This window comes from Dermacentor variabilis, chromosome 2 (assembly GCF_050947875.1).
Source record: "Dermacentor variabilis isolate Ectoservices chromosome 2, ASM5094787v1, whole genome shotgun sequence".
NCBI classification, from domain to species: Eukaryota; Metazoa; Arthropoda; class Arachnida; order Ixodida; family Ixodidae; genus Dermacentor; species Dermacentor variabilis.
Window position 1 is genome coordinate 163,271,567 of NC_134569.1, and position 27,008 is coordinate 163,298,574.

A 27,008-nucleotide genomic window follows, 5' to 3' on the forward strand; every position below is an offset into this window, starting at 1 on the left:
ACTGTCAAGGCCCACTACGCGAATTTTATGTTTGTGATTCTTGATGGACTTGCTTTGATCTTTCTCTGAATACCGACTAAGCTGATTACGATATTTGTATTTATTTTATTACTCCTTTTCCAAACAGCCTATCATATTCAGGCATTGTTTATCTTAGCGAGGAAAATAGTTGGATTGGCCCCTTGAAGCTCCAACCTTCAACAGGCTGTGGGTTTGCCCTGCATTGAAACTGTCGAGGCTCCGGCACCTCGCAGAAGCGGGACTTTCACCGCATAATCCTGGCGATTACACTGCGGCGACGCAGGCACATTATCGCTCCCTCTTGGACTTCATTAGATCCGCAAATATTTTTTCATTCATTTAATCATTATTATTCACCCCCATCCCATACCACTGTATGCACTGAGGCATTTACCCTCGCATTAAAAGAAAGGCCCACATGCATATGAAAGTGCACAGACGTCGAAATAAGACCTTTAAAACACAGTTACCGCACAGAGATGCTTATTTCGACCAGGTTTTCTTGCTATTCTCCAATAATTCGCTTTACGTTTCTGGCACTTGTACGTTATGTAGACTGCTAAGTACATGAAGATCTAGTTCAAGATCTGTGTGGGAACATCTCGCTCGCGTACTGTTCCTTTCTGTTCAGTGTTCAAATCACGTCACTTGGATTTCACATAGTGGCTTCCTAATGGTTCTCTGAAGATATCGACGATGCAGATGTCTACTTGATGATACACTCGCTGACTTCTACCATGATTTCTAGGACGGAAAGTGGTGAAACAGTGCTAATCCTTCGCTCGTGGGAAAAAGCACGCCGTTTTCCTCTCATCACAAGTCAGACCTTTCAGTGCGATTTTCTACAAGCTTGGTGAATAGTGGCATTTCGGTTGTTTTGTAGGCGATCGGATGGAATCACGCCCCGAGACAGGTCGGCCTGACATCCAGCACATTGATGGCTGAAGATTTCTGTGCCTTCGCTTTCCTAGGAGGATGGGGTTCATAAGGTTCCTATTCCTCTTGTTTATCGTTTGCTTCATTATGCAAATTGTATAGCTTGACCGAGCATTCAGCTTTAGTTACCGGCAGTCATAAACGTACTCCTGATTGTGCTCGAACAGACCGCAGAGAGAGAAGGTATTCGTTTGAGTAGCGTAGCTCGAACGACACAAGAAAGAAAAATGAGAAGAAAAGGCGCTAACTTCCAACCTGGTCGGGAGTTAGTGCCTTTTCTTGTGCTTCTAGTGTCGTCATTCGCTGCATGCTACTCAATACGACAGTCATGTACCAAGCCCAAACTTGTGCTATATTGAGAGCAGGTTCACTGCGGTCGTCACCGAAAAGGTTACGTTTCCTATAAAGTAATGGCTTTCTCGAAGACGGCTCATTTTCTGCTGCATTTTCTGCATTTTCGGCTCATTTTCTGATATCATTGGGAATATTCGCGTCCACCTGTGTAGTTCAACATGCTCACAGTGGTTTACTGTCTGCCCGAAATACCTGCTTTTCTGGATGATTTTTCACTCATGATGTGATCTGTAAACGCCTCCGTTTTATCATCCGAAAAACTTACATGCAGCATGGCTATTATTGCGGGACTCTAACTTTTCCAAGGCAAATATGTTAGTAGAAGACGTTTCATGTCTCTGGCTACATTTACTTTAGGTACGCTGTCAAGTTTACCAGCATTAAATGAGTTTATTGACCATGCCAGGTTTAAAGTCAGTCAGAGCACAGCGTATCATTTCACATGAACATTTGACGAGCTTTATGACTGAAATATGTATATAGGTGCTCTGGGAGGTCGTCGTGCAGGGCAGAAGGTATGTTTTGACAAGTACCCATTCTCATATGCATTGATTCTTAGTGCACGAGCATTATGCGGATCGATTTAGGTTTACGTATACTAATTACGGTCAGCTGCGGCACGTCAGAGCCTCTGAGCAGATACCGAGGTACGCGATCATTCAGCGACCCCACTGGTCATTCCATAATATTGCTCAAGTGCTGTAGCTTGTGTGAACCTGTGGCCGGAGTTTGTAACTGCGCTTTGCCCAATCTGCCGTGAAATAGCACATCAGTTTAGTCACTATCCTCATTCTTTTGCATTACCCGAAACAAAACAAATTTTTTTAAGTTCTCGTTCTCGTACCGGCCGGGACCACGACGAACACGCAGGGCTGCCTCTGGTCGCCGACCTGGTTTCGCGCCCAACACAGGAGGGTGCCGTAGTCCTGGTGCGACCGCACCGCGTAGCGAGCCACGCTCCGTGTGCCCTCCCAGCTGTACGTGTCCATCCTGGCGCTTTGGTGGAGCGAGTTGTTGAAGCGCCAACGGAAGGTGACGGCCGGCGGCTGCGCCTGCACCTCGCAGGACACCTGCAGCAGCTTGGACAGCCGCGTCGCGTACACCAGCCGCTGGCCGGACTTGCACACGGGAGCATCTGCGCGCATCCACGACACAAGGAAATGGTCTAGTTAGTCACGTTGAGACGTCCTGCATTGATGTGATCGTTAGTGCACAGAATAGCTGGCACCTGCGTGCGAGTGCAGACTACATTGCTAAGATATGGGGACCGCTACGATGAGCCGCCTAATTTTAGTGTCACGCAGCAAAACATAGTGCCAGCGTGGAAGATACTCACAGCCGCGGTTAGGTCACGCTCTAAGAATAGTTCCATTGACTATCGGTCCCGACTGCAATAGGTACTCACGCAGAAGATAAGGAGCAATATCAAGTCACCTCTACATGCATACGGCGGTGATATATGCCTATCTTAAGCAATGAATATTTGCCTCTATTCTAAGTAAGTTTATGTAAAACCTTTATAGAAACAAACGTAATACATGATGCATGTACTACGTTTTGCACAGCTCCACTGATAACTAAGATAAATCTTGAGTGTCCCGTTTCTCCGGTGTACGGTAGCAAATGAGACTTTTTCTGATTAACCTCCCTGCTCTTTCTTTCTTTTTTTTTTGTCTGTCGCTCTCTCTCTCTCTCTCTGACTGAGTAACCGATCTCGGCAAATGATAAAGATGAAGGTAAGACGTAAACTTTTTCATCATTTCACTAAATTACTTTTTGTTACTGTATAGCGGGTGTTTCTGCGAAGATTTTAAGCAATTCTTCAGATCTCCTTTGGCAGAGAGCACAGTTCTAGCCCTAGAGTTGGTGCACTCGCAGAAGTGGACATTACTAGCAGGAGAAAGCGAAATGAATAATATTTACCAAAAACTCACTAATTACCCCAGGGCATATATTGCAATTAAAAAATGCTAGCTGGGGAGCTCGCAAGGCGCATGCAGTTGGAATAAATTTTCAGGATGGCACCAGCTTTAGAATAATAATTTATTATCTTTGCGAAGAAATACATTGGTGAACCAGTTACTTTTGCACATCAATGCACAAAAGGGCGTTTTGGTAAAGAAATCAGTGGAACGATAGCGCGTTGATACCGCAAGTTTGACAACGCATATGTCGAAAATGGTGTCATCCACACGATTATATTCAAGTGGATATGTTTTGCAGCCTCACAGGCTACAATTTGCGATTAGCTATAAGCGCCATTTCGTAATTAGTTAAAAACTGGATCAGTGAAGTTTTCCAATTTAATCCATTGTAAATTTAATGTTATTGTGCAAGTAGTGTCAGCCCCTTAATGTAGACCAGCTCAGGAATCAGAATGCTGGTATCCGCCACAGATAATTTTTAAGATTGGTTGAAGCCTTCGCAGAAGCATCTGGTCTACGGAAAAGTTAAAAACTGTGACTGTTCTATCCTAATTTATTTTAACATCATTGAAGTTGCGCGAAAGAAGTTACACCTCACTATCGTTCCGTTGGTTCCCTTTTTTTATTGCAGCGTAACTGCTCAATAACTAGTGCAAAACGTAGTGCGCTTACTTACTAGTTACGAAACAACATGCATCTGATGTCAATAGAGCAACGCGAATGATTAAAAATCAGTAATACAGAGCTACAAAGCAAGACACAGAGACGGAAGGAATCAGCTGCAAAGTGTCTAGAAAGTCTGTTTCTCAATATGCCAATCCAGATTTCATTTTGATAGGGCAGTGATATTACCGCAGGTAGTTCTCAGGGTTAGTTTTCCAAAATAAAAGTTGTCTGACGCCTTGCAATCGCTCAACCGCCGAATTGTTATGTGCGCATCGTGTTTCACCACTTCTGCTGTTCATATCGCATATGGCTTGCTTACTTTGTTAAGCTTAGAGCTCTGGCGTTTACGTTATTCCTGTGCTCCTTCTTGGATAAAGTTGTTCAGTGCACGGGAACGTAAGGACAAAAGAAGGCACATTGGACGCACAGGCGTCGTGCCTTCATTTGGCCTTGCGTTTCAGTGCGCTCGACCACCTTTAGTCAAGAGCACCAACCAACAAGCCCACATCGCCACCCTTGTATTCTCTTTCTGTTTGTGCGTCAGTAACGTTTCCTGTGAAATTTATGTTGTGTTTGTTTGTGCATTTATCTTTTTTTAACGAATGCCTCTATGCGTACTCGAATAAATATCATACGTTAACAGACCAGCGAGGATGCACTTCGTTGTTTTGATTTTGTTAATACAAGAGATAAACAATTTCTGACTTATTATCTCAATATAACTCGGTCCGAAACTTTAACGCTACGAGAAGCATGAAACGTATAATGCTAAAAAATTACGGGTTTCTAAAGTTATCAGCAAAAAACATAAGATTTTTGTACTTATGATGAATAGATGCTTATCATCACGAACATAATCATCATCATCATTAGCCCATTGTATGTCCACTGCAGGTCGAAGGCCTATCCTTGTGATCTCCAGTTACCTCTGCCCAGCGCCTATCAATTCCAACTTCCGCCTGCGAATTTCCTAATTATGTCATCCCTCCTTGTCTTCTGCCGTCCTCGACTGTGCTTCCCTTCACTAGACACCCATTCTGTAACCCTAATAATGGTCCACCGGTTATCTAGCCTACGCATTACATGGCCTGCCCAGCTCCATTTTTTTATCTTGGTGTCAATTCGAGTTTCGGCTAATACCGTTTGCTCTTTGATCCACACAGCTCTCTTCCTGTCTCTTAACATTACGCCTATCATTCTTTGTTTTATTGCTCCTTACGCGGTCTTTAACTTGTTCTAAAGCGTGTTTCTCAATCACCGAGTTTCTGCCCCATATGTTAGCACCGGTAGAATGCATTGATTTAACACCTTTCTTTGCAATGATAGTAGTAAGCTTCTAGTCAGGATCTGACAATGTCTGCCACATACTTTCCAACCCATTTTTATGATTCAGTAAATTCACTTCTTGTGAACCCCTGTGAGTAATCGACCTAGGCAAATGTACTCCTTCACAGACTCTAGAGGCTGACTGGAGATCTTGAACTTTTGTTCCTTTGCCAGGTTATCGATCATAATCTTTCTCTTCTGCATATTATTCGTCGACTCTACTGTTACGCTCTCTCTGTTCACCCTTACAAAAATGACTTGAGACTGTCTATAGAAAGTCTAGACTTTTCATAGACGACCTTTCCTTTCTATAGATTTGCACTTTTGTTGATATAAAGTCTATAGACTGTCTATAGACGAAAGTCGATAAAGTTTCTATTTCTTTTTGTCTATTCGCAGTCTATAGACGGTCTATAGAAAAAAGTCGATAAGGTGTTTGTTTCCTTTTTGTCTGCTTCCCCTCTATAGAATACCTACAGACGAAAGTCGACACAGTCTCTATCTATTTTTGTCCATACTTTGTCTATAGACTTTCTATAGACGAATGTCGATAGGGTTTCTATATCTTTTTGTCTACTCGCAGTCTATAGACGGTCTATAGAAAAAAGTCGATAAGGTGTTTGTTTCTTTTTTGTCTGCTTCCCCTCTATAGAATACCTACAGACGAAAGTCGACACAGTCTCTATTTTTGTCCATACTTTGTCTATAGACTTTCTATAGACGAAAGTCGATAGGGTTTCTATTTATTTTGTCTATTCGCAGTCTATAGACGGTCTATAGAAAAAAGTCGATAAGGTGTTTGTTTCCTCTTTATCTGCTTCCCCTCTATAGAATACCTATAGACGAAAGTGGATACAGTATCTATTTTTGTGCATACCTTGTCTATAGACTTTCTATAGACGAAAGTCGATAGGGTTTCTATTTCTTTTTGTCTACTCGCAGTCTATAGATGGTCTATAGAAAATAGTCGATAAGGTGTTTGTTTCTTTTTGTCTATTTCCCCTCTATGAACTACTTTTAGACGAACGTCGATACAGTGTCTATTTATTTTTGTCCATATACTTTGTATATAGACTTTCTGTAGACGAAAGTCGATAAGATTTCTATTTCTTTTTGTCTACTCGCAGTCTATAGACGGTCTATAGAAAAATTCGATAAGAAGTTTGTTTCTTCTTTGTCTACTTCCCCTCTATATGGACTACCTGTAGAGGAAAGCCGATACAGTTTCTATTTATTTTTGTCCATACTTTGTCTGTTGACTCTCTATATTATGGACAATAGTCGACAAGGTTTCTATTTTTTCTCTACTCCTGGTGTATTGAATGTCTACAGAAGAAAGTCGATAATATGTAATTCCGAGTTCCCATACCCCCCGCCCTCTGCGAACGCGATGATATGGCACTAGTTCATGCACGACGGCACCGCCACCCCGGCGCGGCGGGCAAACCGTGCAGACTGCTAGTCTGCGTTCGGTGCAGCTGCACCGAACGAGGATCGCGGCGGAGCAGGCACCGTCCGAGTCACCAAGGTCTTCCAGGCACCCGAAGGCCCTAAACCTGGCTGCTTCCCGGACGTACACTTCGCGAAGACCAGGTGGTGAAGGTCAGATGGTGAAGATGTGGCAAAGGGGTTGAATAAGTGGCGAAAGCCCGCAGACCAGGTGGTGAATTCACCACCTCTGAGTTGTCGTGGTCTTGCATGTCTATAGATTAACAATAGACAAACATCGTTAATCTGGGCCCAACCCGTGTACGCTGTAACCAAGCGCAGGTACCGGTGGATAATACATAGCTGCATTTGATATAAGCCACTAAAGTTGTATACTGCTGAGATTGCTGTAGAGCCTATTTGTAGACTTTAGTATACACATAGTGTATACCTCCGCATTTGTTGACCCCATATGATCTACGTAGTCGCTCTCGGCAATCCCAAGACAGTCTTCACAGTTGTCGCATCACTTTTGCGGCAGTAGAATAACGGAAGCAAAACGCCGATCCAATTGTTAAAATATATGTTATGAACGCCAGCTTCAGATACAAGTGGATTCGAAACAGGCATCAAGCTAACAGCAAAAACACTCGTAATGTTTGTAGCTGACAACGCGGACTTTGTGAATGTGCCATGAACCGATGTCGCGCATGTGGTGTTCGCGTTGTGTGTCGTCCGATTCTCGGATACTTTTCACATTGTCTTCATATCTCGGCTGCGTCACTAACATCGGGCGACTTTTGTTGCCTGATATCCTGCACTATAAACTCATCAAAGTTTCTCATTCACTTAAAATAGGTGCCAAATTCTCTGAGCCCCCCCAGTATTTCGCCGGCGGTATGCCTGCGCAGCCACGCATATGAGTACCTCAATGCTGTACTGATTGCTTTGACCTATCATCGGAACAGAAAATTAGCACTAACATACGTGCGGGCATCACATTTGGCGGTACGCTGGAAGATATGCTACAAATACGCTGTATTACTCATTGACGCTGGCAATAATGCGTCTAAAACGTCTGAAGGGCCCCGTAACGGCTTTTACAAACAGCGCATTCATGTTAGCGTTCCAGCCTCATACGATAGCCCACAGCGTTTGTCATACAACCTGCCAGCGCATATCCTTCGTCCACGAAAAAAATGCATAACGGAAAAGAAAAGCCACCCGTTCCGGCGCGCATGGCGCGCAGAGAGAGATAACGAGACAAAGAAAAAAAATGAAGGAGGAAAAGGCGCTCACACTCCTCCGAGCGCGCACGCCCTCCCGCGCGGAGCTCCTGCGCATGCTCGGAGCTCTTGCGCATGCGCGGCGGTGCGCCGTCTCAACGAGTGCGCCAGGCACGTGAACGGTTGTGCCGGTGTGCCGTGTCTCCCTGAACGTTGGTGTCTGTGTATGCGTTTCTTCTTTGTGGCTTCACACGTCAACTACACTGAATGGTAAGCTTTATCAAAGACGTTTTGCGTCAATACCTCATGATTATGTGAGCGCATCTCGTAGCGCGAACCGGCTGCATGTAGCGCAGGCGACTCGGGTATAGTGTCGGTTTGTCGTTGACATGGTTTGATAACGCGCGCTTGTTCTCGCTTCTACTATACGGAATGTTTTACGGCGAGCGATCGCTCGTGCTTGTTGATTTTATCATTATAGCTTAGGTGCGTAAAAAAGGAAGTACGCCATGTTTTAACTTGATACTGAGCTACCACTAAGCGGATTGTGTGTGTTTGGCAGCCAGTGTGGTAGATGTCATTTAGTGGCGCTTGATCCGGCCGCGATGAATGCTGCACCGTATGTGTAGTGAAATTCTCGTGACACGCTTTACGTATATATCTCGAAATTGTGTTAGCATCAAGAATTTTCAAACAGACAGGCATAGTTGAATAACTGCTAGCGTACTCGGATGAAAGGCCGCGTTTGCGGGGCATGCATCAGCAGTGTGTGTGCTGTGTTTTCGCATAGTTTGATAGTAGCAGTATTTTTAAGGTTCCTGGCAACCAATCTAAATAATTTTGGGAAGTTACAGCAAGCAAAACACGAGACTTGAAGAAATATCTAGTAGAAATCTCTAGATTCACCCAATCTATTTATATGCAACCACAAACGCTTTTGGAGCATGAAACCTGCGATAAGCTCAGTCACTTGCAGCTTCGCAACTTAGCCGAAAAAAATAGAGAACAATAAATTAGTCGCTCCGGGAACACCTTTACACGTTTCAAACTGAAGGCATTGCGTTTGACGGTAGTTGGAAGATTTGTTTTTTGTCTCTTTTTTAAACAATTTAGCAGCAGAAGTTATCTTTCGAGCTATATGAAAAGCGTTAAGCGGCTTCCGATGCTCCGGCGTTCTGCAGTTTACGTGCTCTTAATCACAAGGCAGCTGCTGGCGCAGATTCGCCTTGTGCTAATCGTGCATGGTATGAAGCCATTGTCGTGCGTAATAAGTGTTCCGGTTTTCATTACTGTTGCATGTAGTGCCGTCATCGTGGACAGACTGCATACAATATGCGCTGTACAAAAGAAAGAAGAGCCAGATTATCAATTTGGTGGTCTTTTCTAAGTAGATAACGCACAGATTATTCAAATAATTCAGTGGGCATTGCATTTGTTCTACCCTTATCAACACACCTAAGAGATCGTAACATGTTTTAGTTGATAAGTAACCTGATCAGTACGCCCCCATTCATGAGCATTCTACTGAAAGTGTGGCAAATGTATTCGTCTCGAAGTATGAGAAAACAGACATTGCAGACTGTTCTAAGCGGAAATAAATTGCAAATCTTAACGTGATTGTTCAAAACTGCAGTCAGTATGCTGAGCATGTTCGTTCGGCACGGGCATATTGCATTAACACCTGAAAATGTGCACAGTCCAGCCGGGTATCTTTGTTTCAACAAGTATTATTATAGGAATCGCTTGGGATTCTCGCATTTCTTTTATTTTTATAAGTACACTGTGTGTCACATGAACCTGTCTTAAAACGAAACGTACCGTTGCTGGCACCGGCGACCATTACGGTTGTCTAACTGCTTATCATACTGTAGTATAACGAAACATCATAATGGTACTGATTAATATTGCCATGTAGTCTTTAGTCAGAGGTAAACAAAGTTAACTGGAGGCATAAGTGATGAGAGCAAATTATATTGAAAACTACTATTGAACCGTAAAAATAACTAATTGTATAACTCATTGTATAGTTTTTCCTCAGATTATTGCATTTGTTTTACGTGTGTCTCTGTGTCTTCTGTGCTGTACTCGTGTGGCCACCAATTACGAACTTGCCGAAGCCCTTGTCAGCTTTATTAATCAAGGGATTCAAGTCAGTTGAATCTAATACTGCATGTCAAGTGACTGACGTGTTATTCGTTTTATCTAAATATTATGGACTGGCAGTACTTGGCAAGCATTAAACCACAATATTTTTTTTATTACACTTAAGCTGCAGGCGTCATAGATTGCTAGAAAATTTTCATGAAAACAGCCAGGGAAGGCTTGGAAAAAGATCGGGAAATTTTAAAATGGACACATAGGTATGCTATCTTGTTATATGTCATACAAAGTTTCCAGAGAATCTCTGAGTTAAACATATTTTTAAAACGTTTCACCTGATAAAAATTGAAGGAAATTGGTTCCATTTATTGAAAAATAAAAGAAAGTCAAGCTTACTGACAAGGCATTTCTTACTCAATATGTAAGAAATGTTTGCGTTAACTAAACGTCCTGAACGTCGATAGCCTAGAAAAAATTTTCATCTTTCAAAGCACCTTAAATAATTTACTGTAATAGAATTCATTCGAACTATACTATCAGTTCTGTTTCCTAGGAGGTGCATATCTGTCGTGCCATGACACAAAGTGCTCGTGTCGTATTTCGGGTGCTCATGTGGTATACCTAACTTGGAAACCTGTTAGCACGCCCAAGAGGCCTCATTACCTGTAACAAATTAAGTGACCATATCGATACAATCAGCCCATCTGCCTTCCGTTGAAGTTATGGCCAATCAACCATTCATTTAAAAGTATGAGAAAGACATTTAAATGTGTATTAAGCAAAATAAATTACAATATTAGGCATGATACTGTGAATATTCCAGTCACGTCTTCTGAAAATATCCCTCTGCACGGGCATACTTAACTACCAGCCAAAAAAAATGTACAGACAGCCCAATTGGGTAACGTTTCAGCAATAAATATAGGGATCATTTGGGATAAGTACAATAATGCATCATATATGAACTTGTCATAAAAGGGAAGATACTGTTGCTGGCACGAGCAGCAGTTGTGACTGTTTAATTGTTCACCATACCATGCAATAAAACATTGTATAAAGGAGCTCATTTGTATTGACAAGCAGCCATTAGTCATAGTTAAACCGCATTAAGTATTGACTTAGATGGTTTGAGCAAATATATTAAGCTGCTTAATGAACACACAAATACTATACACTTGTTATTTTTGCCTCATATTGCTGCATCTACTTATTTGCAGCATACACCGGCAGCACCTTTGGGACTAATGACAGAAAGGTCAAGGCCAGCCTGGCGACCATGCTTGCCAAGGAGTAGTGTAAATATTTAATCTGTTTCCATAATAGCATACGACATGAGTTTAAGGAATTCATCTATTATATCGAGCAATAAAAACGGTGAATGCACTGCTGGTGCATTTGTTTTATTTTTCGCACTGCATGATTCAGCACTATATAAATTCTTTCTGTTTATGCAACATATATGAAAGTACAGCTGGTTCAGAAGCATTATTAATCTACTAACGGTAATACATAAGTGCAGATGAAAAGGAACAGGTGCAGCGCTGTGTCCTCGTCTCGTCACTGTCTTTCGTCCCTTCTCGTGCGCTAAAAAACCTCAGTTACATTCAAAACTTTTTGCTACCGCATGTGAACAAAAATGTAAACTAACTTGTAGACAGCCGCTATGGAGTTATGGCCTTATACACTCTTTGTAGACTTGTCTATAAGAAGTCTGTGTATATATAGAGAGCCTATAGATTTAAAAAAATTCATACTTGTTAACAAATGTCTGCAGAATGTCATAGAAAAAAAGTGTATCGGACTATAAAGTTCTGTTTTTGTAGACTGAAGTCTATAGAATGTCTATAGACTATCTATATACATTTGTATATAGACATTCCATAGACTTCAGTCAACAAAAGTAGAACTGTATATATAGTTCTAATTTTGTAGACTGAAGTGTATAAAATGTCTACGGACAAATCTCATCTGTAGGCATTCTATAGACTTCAGTCTACAAAAGTAGAACTGTAAGCCTATACACTTGTCCATAGACAGTCTATAGACAGTCTATAGACTCAGACTTCTTATACACTAGTCTATAAAACGTGTATGGCCATAAGTCTCTAGACTGTCTATAGGCAGTGTATAGACAGTCTATAGACTCAGACTTTTTATGGACTAGTCTATATAAAGTGTATGGCCATAAGTCTATAGACCGTCTATAGACAGTCTATAGACTCAGACTTCTTATAGACTAGTCAATAAAAAGTGTATGGCCATAAGTCTGTAGACAGTCTATAGACAATCTATAGACTCAGACTTTTTATAGACTAGTCTATAAAAAGTATGGCCATAAGTCTATAGACTGTCTATAGACTGTGTATAGACAGTCTATAGACTCAGACTTTTTATAGACTAGTCTATAAAAAGTGTATGGCCATAAGTCTATAGACTGTCTATAGACTAGTCTAAAGAAATGTCTATAGACAGTCGATAGACTCCGACTTTTTATAGACTAGTCTATAAAAAGTGTATGGCCATAAGTCTATAGACTGTCTATAGACTAGTCTAAAGAAATGTCTATAGAAAGTCTATAGACTTCATAGACAAATGTCTATGGACTGTCTATGGACTTTCTATAAAAATTTTTGTAAGGGCACGCCGCATCTGCAGAGTTGTACTCAAACTTGTGTATCTATTCAAATTCAAAATTTATAGATTGCTTTTCTTTGTTTACGCAACATTCTTTAGATACAATTTTTCAAGTACAAGAGGAAGATTTATTCAACTTGTTTAGATACGCTAGGCCTTTTTTTGAACGGAAACAAAATCATGTCTTTGATCATCCATTCTAAATAAATGTTCTAAGCTCAAGGGTCTAATTTTGGCAAGATTTTATGCATGAATTTATTATAAACCAAGAAAATTTGACACCAACACGTTTCTTTTGGTTCAGTAGGCCCAAATAATATTCCGGAGCGGCTCAAAGAAAAAACATTCTCCTAGGTTAAGTGGCTGCTGAGGAAATAGACAGCTTTAGTATAGCGTGCGCTATTCCATTGCGTACGCTAAATAATAGCGGGTCGTCACTGCGCATGCGCTGAACGCTAAGCGAAATAGCGGGTAAAGCGGGTGTATGTAACGCAAACGAGTTAGCGTTAGCGTTTTTGCGTGGTTTGCGGAGTTTGCGGGAAACATGGCGGCGGTCCCGGCTGCCCGCTTCGAATTGAATTTGGCGTTGCTTTTGTAAAATGCAATTCGTTCGTAGCAAATGACTGTGTAAACGGCTTTCGCTTAGTCTCAGGCCGTTTCGACGACAGAGTATTATGGATAACTTCGTGGTGTTTTCGAGATCGCTTGTCGTTTCGAACGAGTCGAAGCCTAACGAAAGAAACGTTCGAGATGTCAGCGCCACCTATTGCTACAGGCGCGAAATAGCCGCAACGCCGGCATGTAGCCTGAGAGATCCCAATATATCGTCAGCCATCTAAAATTGTAGGAAACGTGCGCTGCTTAGCGTACGCTGTATTATAGCGTATAGCGTACGCTATAGTTGCGTACGCTAAACTAAAACAGTCTTATACTTGTTATCTCCGCAAAAAAATTCGTTTCGAAACAAACGCGTTGTAAAGATTTCCTTCCAGAAAAGACGTACCAGAAAGATTCTGAAGTGTAATATCGAGCATTCCTTTTTTTAAATTACATCTTTAAACCGTTATTACAACCCCCCCCCCCCATTCCTTTGCCTTCCTCTCCTTTTAATACTTTCGGCATACACCCGGAACTCTCCCTGAGCGATTCGGTCACAGTGCGCCCCGCTCAGCAGCGCACCATAACACACTCCTTGTGCGACATCGAAGGCGCCAAAATGTTTCGATTTAGCATATTCTTCATGATTGGTGTAACTAATTTCGTCATACACAGCAGTCTTCACAGTGGGTGCTCAAACAAATGCGATTTTTGGAAATTACTTACACCAATCTAAGCTGTTCGAAGACAGGTTTGAGCCCTTATTCAGCTCATTGAGGCTCTGTCTGCAGACATCAAGTGAATTTCTGTTTTCTCAGTGACGCTCAGCGCCACAGTGACGAAACAAAACAATAAAGAGCTTTCGGAAACACCACATTTTGCGCAAGCGCAATTGTGATAACTAATTATAGCCGATCAAAACAGAGACGTAAAAGAAGTTTCTTTCCAAAATTATCGCTAGATTTTTTACGGATTAGACAAAACCAATTAAACCTTTGAAGTAATTTAATAAGTTTCTAAATCCTTCCACGAGGAACAGTTCTTAAGTCTTCTAAATAAAAAAGCAAAACAAGAGATCGGTCCGCTTCCCTAAAACTTACATTGCAAGTGGCGGAGTGAGCTGAGAAGAAGGGGGGTTTAATTGGTGCCAGTTTTCAAGTACTTCCATCCCGCAGCTTAACTCGTCGCTTTGTTAAATGGTGCCGCATGGATGCCGGGATATGTTAGCGCCAAAATACGAAAACAAAACGCATTCTTGGTTCATCTCTGTGTGAATCCACCCGCTTGATAAGTAATGTACACAAGTACATGCTTTTTTTAGCTCTGCTTTGTCAACACCAGATGGCGTCAATTGCTAGATACGTCTCTCAAGTCGTAAGACAGGAAGTGCACTTTTGGAGCAGTCACTCACAGAATCACACAACGTAACTCACGCTTCAGTCGCAGCTCAACGACGTTGCTGAGGCCCCTGCCCTCCCTGTTGGCCGCTGAGCAGGTGTAATTCCCCACATGCATCAGCGTCGCTTTCTGTATGGTGAGCGCTTCGCGGTGCACAGTGACACCATCTTTGGTCGGCACCAGTGGGCGGCTGTCTCGCTGCCACAGGAGCTCCCGTATGGCCGGGTTAGCGTCCACGCTGCAGCCCAGCGTGATGTCCATGCCTTCCTGTAGCCGGTCGGGGCCGAGGTTCGGGTCCATCTGGAGCCGCAGCTTGGGCCGGTCTGCGATGCACAATAACGTTTAGCGCACATATGACCGTACGAGAAAGGAATTAGGGGTATTCTGTAAGTGCCCACCTAGTGGAGGGTCCATTTCGGCCGAAGCTTATTGGCTGGAGCTGTACGAGTGAGAAAGAAACAGGCGTCCCCAGCCGGTCTCCTCGCTCGTACAGCCAATCAGGGGCAGCCGAAATGGACAGCCCACTAGGTGGACACTTACAGAATACATACCCCCGTGGCCGGCGATGGTGCTTTGATGCATGAAAGAACACAATTAATTTCATAACCTTCTTAATTGGTCTAATGCAGGCTACGGCTGAATCATGTTAGTTCTTGGCGACATAATCTAGCGAAATGAACAAACCACAGCCACAACGGCTTCGTTTATTGTTGTGGTCATTGTAGTGCCTCATGAGGGTCTGAAGATTGGCCTGAAAACGAAAGCTCCATGACTCAGTGGTTTAGACGGCTAACAACTGAATAGTCGGTCGCTCGGGCCTGTTTACTGTGCAAATGTGGGCTTTATTGAAACACTAGTATCCGCCTATAATTGTTCGTTTGCGAGTGGCTTCGCATACAACATTTTCGCCCTCAAACTGCAACAGAAATGGAAAAAATTGCTTTATGAAGCAATGTTTCGGTGAATAAATATACGTTTTCGGAAACTACTGGCTCACAACTGCACCGAACGTAATGTAAGACCGCTTAAGCTATTGTATATTAATTATTAAACCACTAGGTGTGCACGGCGCGTGGCCCTATCTCCGCAAGTGCAGATGTATGTAATATTCTATCGATTGCATCAAGCATTCCGCGAGCTTGGGTCGTTTCTTTCCTCTGATGTGACATCACTCTAGACTTTGTACAGCGTTAAGTGCCCAATGTCACGCAAATGACGCCATTGTCCTCGAACCATCATTATTCGAAAGCGTACGGGGCTGTTCAGGAGAGCTTCAGTAACATAGCCCTAACCGTTCCCACCGCATTTCATGCGGTTACCTTGTGCCTTCTCGACAAGTTCCATATGAAAACACGGATACGCAACCTCCAAGAAAGAAACAAGTCTATTCATGTTGCTTTAACTGATATTTACATGTATACCGTACCGTAATAAATCGTTTTCTTTTATTCACGAGATCTCTATTTACTAAAGAGGAAAGTGGATTGACGCTGGCCTTCCCATCAGCCGATTGTTTTAAATGCTTGGCCAAACAAAGCGCGTTTACTTATGCTTTTCCTGATCGGCAGCATCCCCCGTCACGAAGCCTCAGTCACGAAGCCTTTCCTTTCTCTGTAAAGTTCAACCTCTCTTCCAATGAAAGTGTAGGCTTTTGTATCTGTACCAACATACATGCCTCGCTGTCTCTCTCTCTCTATCTCTGTGCATATGTGTGCGTATGTGTGCGTGTGTGCGTGTGTGTGTGCATGCATGCGTTTGTATGCGCGTGCGTGTGTGCGTGTGGGTTACACTGTCGCATAAGACGTGGGCATGCCACGCGCCATTCTCCTGTCACCCAATTCCCAACCCGCCATCGAGAAGTGAGCACACCAATGGACCAGCACCCATCCGAATGACCAGCACGAACTGGTGGACCGGGCGAAGAGGACGGCTCGGCACCCAGGCTTTTTGTACTAACTGACGTAACCCCGTATAGGAGAAAAACAGCCATCGGCTCAGTAAAAGTTCAGTCATTACTAAAAGCAACGCTGCTTCAACGCGTATGTTCAGGTTCTTCTAGGAAGCAATCTACAGATATGAAGCTTAGAGAAAAATCATAGATGCGGGGCACTTCAATTACAGGCGTCGGCCTGTAATTTTTCTCATCCATCACATATTCGGACTCACACTTATTCAGTTTCAGAAATTGAAAAGCATAGAAAAATTTACAGTAAGACTACCAGATAGTATACCTGCAGGTTTAGTAAGACCCCTTCAGTCTCACTTCATGGCTTTTTCGCTCGTTTTAAGTGCCTTTTCAGAGATGAACCCGTGCCAGCTCCCCAGCTCGCTAATATTACCAACTTTAGCACGGTGAAAGCGAAGATATATTTGCGCTCTTCATAACAAATTTGAGGCAACTGTACTAAACAGACTGAAGACGCAGAGCACTCACAGTGAACGTTAAGGTCCCACTGGTCTTCCCGCACCGATCCCGGCATGCGCTTGTTCTCAGCGCGGCACACAAGCGTCTCGCCATTGTCGCTATGCATGGGGGTGAACTCGACCACGCTCGTGGTGAGGTTGCCGTCCTGCGAGACGTGCACAAACGCCTGCTCTAGCTGGACGCTGTTCTTCCACCAGCTGATGTCCGGAGGCGGCCGAGATCCCCACACCTCGCACAGGATCTCGGCCGGAAGGCCAGCGGATATGGGGGTTTCCGTGCGCCGGATTTGGACCATCGTCGGTGACACTGCGGCGAAAGTAAATTAGATAGAAAAGGTCAAAGGTCGACGCCGCGCACTTCATAGCCCTAATTTCTCGTAACATTGGCTGCGTTGCAGTAAGAAGGTGCCCACAAGGGCGCCAACAACGATGAACCCTGGCGTTTGTTTATCAGGTTATTAAAAAAAAATATATGTTTTGTACCACGTGAAGAGCTCTCAATTGACTGGTACAGATTCCCTCAAAAGATTAGGGGACACAGGACTTTCTAAAACTACATTCAAGTGAAGTCTGGCTATATAACTTCGATTTCAGGGTTTCACTGTGGTGTGGTGACCAATCTTTCCACCTACGCCTTGATCTAAACAGACGGGAACTCCCATTTGCCGTGGAGCCCTTGCCCCGTAAACGCTTGTGGCCGGCTGTACGTTAGAGCTTTGGGAAAGCGAACTTTCGCTACGCTGCGTACAATTTCCAGACTACCCACCCAAACTGCGAAGAAAGTTGTATATGTTTCGTTCTAACGTGGCATGCGTAGTTATAACTAGAATTGAATTAACCTCTCGAGTTTTATGTGCCAGAACCACGGTAATATTATGAGACACGCCAGATGGACCCTGGATTAATTTTCACCACCTTGGGGTTCTTTAACGTTCACCAAACGTAACGTGCACCAAATACATATCCATCAAATTGCGGCCGCCGTGGTGTGGATTGGATCCTGTGACCTCGTGCTTAACAGCGCCGTGCCGTAGCCGCTAAGCGATCGCTGTGAATATCATTATCATGAAAACTGGCGTAGATTGCTAGGACACGCAAGTCAGACTTTTCTTGCAGGCTGAGAATAAAACTGCATCCTGTACTTTGTCATGGCGCTGTTGTAATGTAAGATCGGATGAATACCACGAGTACTTCGGTAATGGTGAGTCTATGCGGTCGAGATGACGGTGACAGGTCTCGGATTTTATATAGGCAGGAGGTGTGATGGTGCTTTTAGCTCATCATCATTGGGAACAGCGAAGATTGCTCTGTAAAGAGCGTTGACAATTTCAAGGTAATAATAATAATAATAATAATAATAATAATAATAATAATAATAATAATAATAATAATAATAATAAACTCTTTTACTATTTCTATAAAACCTAATACATTCATCAGGCCTCCCAAAGCCACATTGGGCTTGAATGGCAGAGCGTGACAGGCAGCGTACAAACTGTTACAATATCAAGAAAGAAAGAGAAGAAAAAAAAGAAATACAGGGAAGCGATAAATTTATATACATACATTGATACTCACATTGTACGCATTTGTAATAGGTGTACGTATCTGCACATATACAGCTAACATTGCGCTAGTACGAAAATACAAATTCAGTGTCTTCCTTTGTTACTACAAAGAAAAGCTTCACTGTCGTTGAAACAAAGCAACATCTTCTAGAAAATCAAACAAACAACGTGTCATAAAAACAGCCTGCTCGTAAACATCCAAGATTGGTCATCATAATAGAGCAGTATTATAAACATTAAAACGTGTCTTAGCTAGCACTGGCAAGTGTGTTGAAAAGATGCTAATTTTTGAGTGACATTTTTGATACTCTGATGTGGGCGCAAATAAACGAAATTATATTTGCAAACTACTACCTATTGGTCAACAGTCAAGACACGCTGTACTCTGTCCTAAAAGCCTGCGTCGCTTTTTTCCTCACAATGAACAGTGTTACAGTCCTGAACACAAATCCTGACCAGTAATTTTTGTAATGCACACAATGCCATGAGTATATTAAAGGTACGGGAGGGCAAATCATCCGAGGTCATTGCATTGCACTTGCCGTCTTCGACTATAATCTACTTTAAGCCAGCTAGCTGTCCAGCGTATTCGTAAACAGTGCAAAGTTAAAAAGTGAAGTAACAAACTAAGCACAGCAGCCTAACAGAAATCTCAGTACCCAACTGTGCACAAGCTCTTCGTATAGGTTTTGAAAACCTCCACAAAATAAGTGGTGAAGAAAGAGCAAGAAAACGCCGACACAAGAATGTCATTGCACTGCTTTCTTTTCATTTTTTTCTGTTATCAGCCGAATGCACACAAGCTAGCCCCACTCTCTGATTTGATGACGTCACATAGGCATGGTAAGAAGGTACATCCATTCGCATCTCACGGTTCATGTCGAGCGTGACGGCGGCCTCCCCCTGTATTGAGACGTTGTTGGAGGACACGCAGGAGTACAGCGCCATCAGGTCCTGGCGGCGCAGGTTGTGCAACGTCAGCGTAGAGCGACGCACGTCGCCCGACGCCGTCGCCATGGCGTTGGCGTAGACGGGCTCCCCGTTGCGCCTCCACGTCAGCGTTGGTGCCGGTTTGCCTGGTTTGCCACGCCCAACGTCATGACGGCACCAGGTGGATCCGTGCCGGTGGCCAAGTGGCGTGAAGATTGGAAAGAAGAATATTTCGAAAGCAACGCGGTTAGTCATCGTATCGCAAACGCTTGGCGTCAGTGAGAGGCAATTAATCTTAAATTCGATCGCATGCATGTCTGCCTGGTCGAATAGTCTACCGAATGGCCCGTCTAGTATTTTTGACCTAGATGGGTCACTGTCCGGCTATGCGGAGCGCTGACGATGGAAACTTCCTCCGCACCACGCCTTTCTGACGTCTCTTATCTAGCCTTACATTTTGCATCAATTCCGGTTCTATTCGGAAAATTTGGCGAATATCTCTTTAGTCTTTCCGAACCCATTTCGGTGCTCTGCTTTCTTTCAACTCCTACCTTCTTCTTGTTTATATGTGTACACTAAGGGGCTGCCCGTTTCTCTTGATACCAGCATAGGTCGAATTTCTCCTTTGTCGTTGCCTTGCCAACGGACTTCCTTACATATTTCCTAACCTTCGTTCGCCGTAACGCACTAACATGAATTGAGTCATGTTATTAGTCACGCCATCATTGCTGCACTGATGCGATTCAGCTCACTTTGTTTCTGTTCTTGCGCGTGCGTGTGCAAAAGGAATCTAGAATCCAGAGATCGAAACGTATTCATATTATAATTCTACGTAACGTACATACTGCATATTTTGCTCATTTGTAACTTTTCTTTCCTGGTCTTTCAGCAACATGGATAGGTCCAGCAGGTAGATAGATGGCAGCCTATTTCACAGGACCGAACTTTTTTATCACTGAGACTTCGCTGAAGTGTTAAACAGCACAAATATTTAGTACTGTATTTCTGACAGTGCAGTCCTCATTACAAATATATGGTAGCCAGACGCACTGGCCATGTCATTGAGTACTGTTAAAAAGCGCATATTTTCATATATATGCCAAAAATTATTGCGAACAAATGACGTTATGAGTACAATAATTATACTTGCATTACACATTGAACGTTTATCATAGATGAGAAAGCTGAAGCCCAGCATTGACTTCATGGCGCATAGTCGTGCCGAGAAGAAAGCAATAATCTACTTTTACGTCGACCAAAATCAGTGCAGCGGTTTATTTTCTTTTGATTATGTTTTCTGCTCTCACAAAGTTATTCTTTCAGTAAACTTATTTATAACTTAACGAGACGTACACAAAAATGTCCTGCACAGATCATTCATGCTCCTTAGCAAACATACTATGCTTTAATGAAAATTTCGCACGCACTATATATGGAACTCGAACTCGATAATTGTTTTATTTTGTCTCTCTAATTTTGTGGTAACCATTTATATGTTGAAATTTCTAAAACAGGCGCCTCCCAAAGCAACTTGATTTTGTTTGATTTTTCTAGAAAGCTTCTGTTCAACACACTCATCACCAAATAGGTGACAAATCTTCGGGCCGTGTAACGTAAACCTATTCCATTCTGATTTTGTTCAAATCTCCAGGCGTCAAATTTTCTTAACCGCCATGGCAAGGATCGGACGGTCACCCGCACCATTGTTTGAACAGCCAAATGAAGCGACCTGCTTGTTTATAGGCGGTCGCTTTTGTTTTCTTTCAAAACAAATATTATTGCTTACCTTGACAAGCTTTCTTTCATATCTAATTCGCTGACACGTAACGAGGAGCGCACTAGACAGGAGAGGGTTTCAGTGTTGTCGAGCTAACAAAGCGAAAGTAGATCAGAAGATGAGGAGGGTGCTGCGGGCGTCTGGAACTGGTTCGCTTCCCTTTGCTTAGATCGTGGTGACTGGTCGAAAATAACAGTGGCGTGCAACGTAACATCTAAGATGCAGCTAAAACGGGTCCTCAGCGAACAAGAGTTCGCAGAGCGTTCTCTTATGCGTGCAGAAAGGGCTTGACAACGTGATACTGCCAAGCAAAAGTGTTTTATTATACGCGGAAAAATACGTTCTACCTGGCAGCTCGGAGTAGCCAGTGCCGAGTGATTGGCGCGTCTATCTTCTATTCCTCTCGGAACGTTGCGAGCCTATGGCTGTTCCAAAAAAGCCCGTTTTTATTTTCACCTTACTGGCGCACGTTTAATGTGTGATACACTTGGACGTGGTGAGTTTTCGCAGTTTTGTGACGTTGCATGAAACACGAGCGAAGTGAACGCCGCCTGAATAATTAGGAACACTAGGGAAGGCTAATGGGGGAAAAAGAAGCAGAAACGAGAAGACTTCTTTTCCTTTTGTTCTGCCTAGTCATGCATAATCAGCGTGCGTATGTTATATCATATCAATATGACGTTTTCGCGTTTTGCGTGACGTCTTTGACAGACAGCTCAAGGGTTGGTGGGGGAGGGGGGGGGGCGTCTGAAGAACAGTTTACCATTCATGAAGGGCTAGTGACAGGATTAGAATTAAAGCAGATTGGAATAGACTTTCGTCATAGCGCGCTTGGCCTTTTCTATTCTCAGCGTAAGCACGCGCCCTACAGTGAAGCAGCTCGGCCCATCGACGCCTCTTTTCCAAAAGCAGGAACGGTAGCGCAATGTTTCTGAGCTTTGCCCTGCTTTCTCGTTATGGCACCGTTTACCCATAGAAGTGCCTTAGCGGCTGTGGTATTGCGCTGCTGAGCTCGAGATTGCGGCATCAATCCTGGCTGGGCGGGCGCACTTCCATAGGGCCGAAACGCAAGAACACTAATATAGTTAGCTATTGGTGCACATTAAAGAACTCAAGGCAGTGAAAATAATTTCGGAGACCCCTGGTGGAGCCATTCTCAACCGCCGTTTTAAGATCACGAAACAGAGCATCCGAGTCGCTATTGTCTTTCAGTGGCCGCCTGATGTATTATATAAAAAAACAAAAATTTAAGCGAATAGTTAGTCAGGGCGAGGGCGCAGAAGACCGAAGCGCCCAAGGGTTGTCGACCCTGTAGGAAACCTCGCTGCAATCTTTGTAGTCACATGAAACCGACAGACACAGCTAAGGCATCCAACTAGTTCTTTGTATACAAAATTAAAGAAACCCGCCGTGGTTGCTCAGTGGCTATGGTGTTGGGCTGCTGAGCACGAGGTCGCGGGATCGAATCCCGGCCACGGCGGCCGCATTTCGATGGGGGCGAAATGCGAAAACACCCGTGTGCTTAGATTTAGGTGCACGTTAAAGAACCCCAGGTGGTCAAAATTTCCGGAGTCCTCCACTACGGCGTGCCTCATAATCAGAAAGTGGTTTTGGCACGTAAAACCCCAAATATTATTATTAAAATTAAAAAACATCTGGACTGCGATTCTAGTACACTCTTAAGCAAAAGTACACCCTTTCGCCACACAACAATAATCGTCATCCGTCTTGTCCGCATTTCCTTTGTTTAACGCGGCCAGCCCGCTATTTCCCAGTCACGAACGGCATACCCGTTATCAGCATGACAGAGCATTCTCGACAGGAAAGTAGCTTGCGCAGTGTTTTCATGGAAGGAAACGCAAGTGAGACAGATGACGATTATTGTTATACGGCAAATATACACCCTAAAAGGTGTACATTTGTTTAAGAGCGTCACATATTATACAAAATTCGACGCGAGGTGCGTAAGCAGCAATATATCAGACAAACAGAGACCCCTTTTCGCCTGCCGTTAAACAATCACCGCACTCATGTAACAAAGGTCTCCGAAATTTACCCTTCTCCAGGCACTTCCACTGCTACATCAATGCTCTGAACGCGTGAGCGTCGTGCTCTTGCAGACTGGTTTCCAACACAACTCTGCACACGAGCAGATCTACAGATTTGGAACGTACTTTAAAGAAAATAATGAAAGCCCGGGGCGGCTGACTTGCCTGCGGGATTTGCACTGACAGTGGGGAGCGCGGATACATGTTCTCTACTCAAAACTTAAAATGCTGGCCACCGCTTTCTGTTTCCTCCGCATGCGCCTCAGGGGGCGAGAGTAAAACTAATAATTCCAGTTTACCCCACCCTGCCACTCAAGTAAACATTCTCAGTGACTTGTTGCCCCTTCTAGGAATCCGCACGAGCTTACGGGGTGTCAGTTGTCCGGTAAACGTTCGAAAATTCTACCAGACGAAGGCTCCTTAAACTCGGCTCCCTAAACCTAAGCCCAGGGACGTAGTCGTTTTGTGATACCAGCGTATACTTTGTTTTTAAATTTATTTTTTTTACTGCACCTCAGCAGGACCACAAAGTCGCCGGAACGCGCCGTTCCTTGTACATGTGTATTTGGCACAGTATTACGTTCCACAAGTTGCTGCTCTCCTGTCTTTCTTCCGGGCCCCTTCTTTATTGTGCCCCCCGCCGCCCGATTCAACTTGCCCCTCCTTTGCGGCAGTTTTCTCCCTCCTTGCCTTGTGTCCACGGGAACCTAGCTACCGCTATTCTCAGCCCATCTGCCCTTCTACGACTTATGCCTTTCTCCGGCCTTTCTTTTTTTCTTTTTTTCTTTTCTTCACTCACTGGCCTCCTTGCTCTGCATACATGGGACTCTGCTTTCGTTTTGCCCTACATCGTTTCCAATATAACAGCCGTAAATCTACCAAAGCGCCTAGAAAGAGTCAACTACTGTCACAACTGTCCCTTTCGGGTTGATGTATCTGAGAACGAACGGGCACGCGGTCCTCTGTCTTTACTATCAGTGCCAATTGCAAGGTTGGTCCATCGATTGAAGCTGATGAAATTCTGAAGTTTGAAACGTAGCCTGGGGAATTTCTCTTTACGAATATGCAGGGTGTTTCCGCTAACTTTAGCCAGAGTTTAAAAATATACCGATGCAATCTAAGACGCGACCAAATGCATATTGCTCACTTTTGCATGTAGTGTGTCACGCTATCTTTTTATTTTGCTTAATTAGATAATTACTCAAGATTATTTAACCAACATCAGAAGCAACAAAGTCAGGCAAAGAATTCCAATTAGAAAGTTGTAGAGCGCTTTACAAAACATCCGATTATAGAGTTTCTAACTTTCTATCGATTAAGTATTAGTGTTTTTCAGCCTACTGCGGATGGCCCGCGCAATAAGAAAAAATACCACGTGACATACCCGCTTGCGCGCCACGATTACTGCGCTTCCAAACTGTCCGCGTACAAACGAACATAGCATCTAGCAGAGCTAGATGCTATGTTCTATGCTATGCTAGATAGGAGGCAGGGCAGTGACGAAGGTGTTGGCTGTGCGATTTACGCCAGCGATGTGCTTCCCTCGCGGTGGTTCATGATAGCGATGAGCAAACACAGTGGCAGCACACCCGGCTAAATGCTATGTTGGCTTGTGCGTGGAACGCTTGGAAGCAGTGCAATCACGACGCGAAAACGTGCAAGCGCTCTAGAAATTTCTAATCGGAATTTTTCGCCTAACTTCGTTGCTTCAGAAGTTGGTTAATTAATCTTGACGAATTATCTAATTAAGCAAACTACAAAGAATAGCTTGGCACACTACATACAAAAGTGAGCAACATGCATTTGGGCGCGCCGTCTTAAACTGCATCGGCATATTTTTAATATCTCTCTAAAGATATTCTTTTTTTTAATTATGGGGTTTTACGTGCCAAAACCACTTTCTGATTATGAAGCACGCCGTAGTGGAGGACTCCGGAAATTTCGTTCGCCTGGGGTTCTATAACGTGCACCTAAATATAAGTACACGGGTGTTTCGCATTTCGCCTCCATCGAAATGGGGCCGCCGTGGCCGGAATTCGATGCCCCGACGTCGTGCTCAGCAGCCCAACACCATAGCCACTCAGCAACCACGGCGGGTGCTCTGGCTAACGTTGGCTGGAACACCCTGTATATATATATATATATATATATATATATATATATATATATATATATATATATATATATACAGGGTGTTTGCTATTGTGGTCGCTATTTCAACGACGACAAGTAGCTTTCACTCTTTGTCGCTATAGAAGAGGATGCTCACGCCTTCTCTCAAGTACTGTCGTCAGTGGAAGCAAATCTCCAGTCTCACCACTGCTGAATCGGTGTGTCGCGCTGTGTTTTCAGATGGTACAAGAGCGCAATAAAGGACAAGATTATTAATATTTTTTCCAGGATGTACCAAGTGGTGTACGTATCAGTACGATCACCGTATTGTTATTCCTCAAGGGATCAGTAGCAATGTAGACCGCTCGTAGAGAAACCGCTCGTAGAGAAACCGCTCGTAGAGAAACCGCTCGCTAGTGGCCAAAAGGCATATTAAACCCAGTTAGGTGTCATGCCACCTGACCGAACCTAAACTTTGCTCTCAATAATTTTCCCACATACATGTGTGCCAAAATAGCGTGTTCCAAAGGGGCGACATTATAGAAAACAATCATCTGTCCACAATACGGAACACCTCCCCTTAATTCTCGAAAATATCGCAGTGAAATGGCTGAAATTAACCAGTCCATCGTGGCGGCAAAAAAAAAAAAAAAACACGCTATCTGACAGCGTGTTTGTTAGGTATTTGTGCCACCAGGTGGCGACATGACCTTGCATTAAGTAATGTCCGTGCATATGCTCCCGCAGGGAGCAGAGTGGTGCATAGGTCCGGCATTATGTTCCAGTTATGCAGTGAAGCCACTTCTCGCGCGCGCAGGAGGCAAATGCCGCGCGGCGTTCATTTGCTTTTTCGTCTGCTAGTCGCGAGCTACGTCCGACAATAGCCGGAGAGGAGTAGTGTTCCAACCCCCCAAATTTTTCGTTTGTATATATATATATATAGATATATATATATATATATATATATATATATATATATATATATACACGTACTCACAAAAAGGCATGCACGGACGCGCATATAGGAGGTAGGACCTCCCTCGATGCCCTGAAATAAAATCCTTACTACGCCCGTGGCTCCGACAGCTCACAAGTTCCCGTGCACACACGCTGTACCTTGCATCAAAAAGCGTTGCAATGTTTTTCAGCTTGCATATGAAGTTTTATCGTCGAGGCCGGAAAGCAAGAAATGTTTTAAAGGGTGTTTAAAGAAAACTTGACACACGTAAGGTGCACAATTATGTGGGCGCATGTTGGATTTCGACACAAGCCCATTAATGATCGTCCCCAAGCGAACTATCATGCATGCAGTTATGTCAGTGACGAATAACTGTAAACGTCATTCATGACTAACCGTCGTTCACAGCAGCTGCACCTTTTGGATATATGCGATGCAGACACGTAGATTTAAACGCGTGTCAAATGCTTCCATGTGCACATTTCACGCAAGGCTCATTTTTACGATTAATTTATACCGCAAATAAATAGCTGCCTCATAGCAGCAAATGACCAAGTGGAAAAAAATTTAAGATCCAGAA

At 43.6% G+C, this 27,008-nt stretch overlaps 1 protein-coding gene across 1 annotated transcript in view; it reads right to left on the bottom strand.

The window, feature by feature from the left end:
* Positions 1 to 27,008, bottom strand: part of LOC142572910 (neural cell adhesion molecule 2-like) — a 231,739-nt gene that overhangs the window by 17,028 nt on the left and 187,703 nt on the right. Inside the window, exons 5-8 of the mRNA XM_075682358.1 lie at positions 19,476 to 19,679; positions 17,046 to 17,342; positions 14,647 to 14,934; positions 2,156 to 2,446 (exon numbers count right to left, since the gene is read on the bottom strand). Of these exons, the coding sequence (XP_075538473.1) occupies positions 2,156 to 2,446; positions 14,647 to 14,934; positions 17,046 to 17,342; positions 19,476 to 19,679 (1,080 nt within the window). The remainder of the gene's footprint in view (positions 1 to 2,155; positions 2,447 to 14,646; positions 14,935 to 17,045; positions 17,343 to 19,475; positions 19,680 to 27,008) is intronic.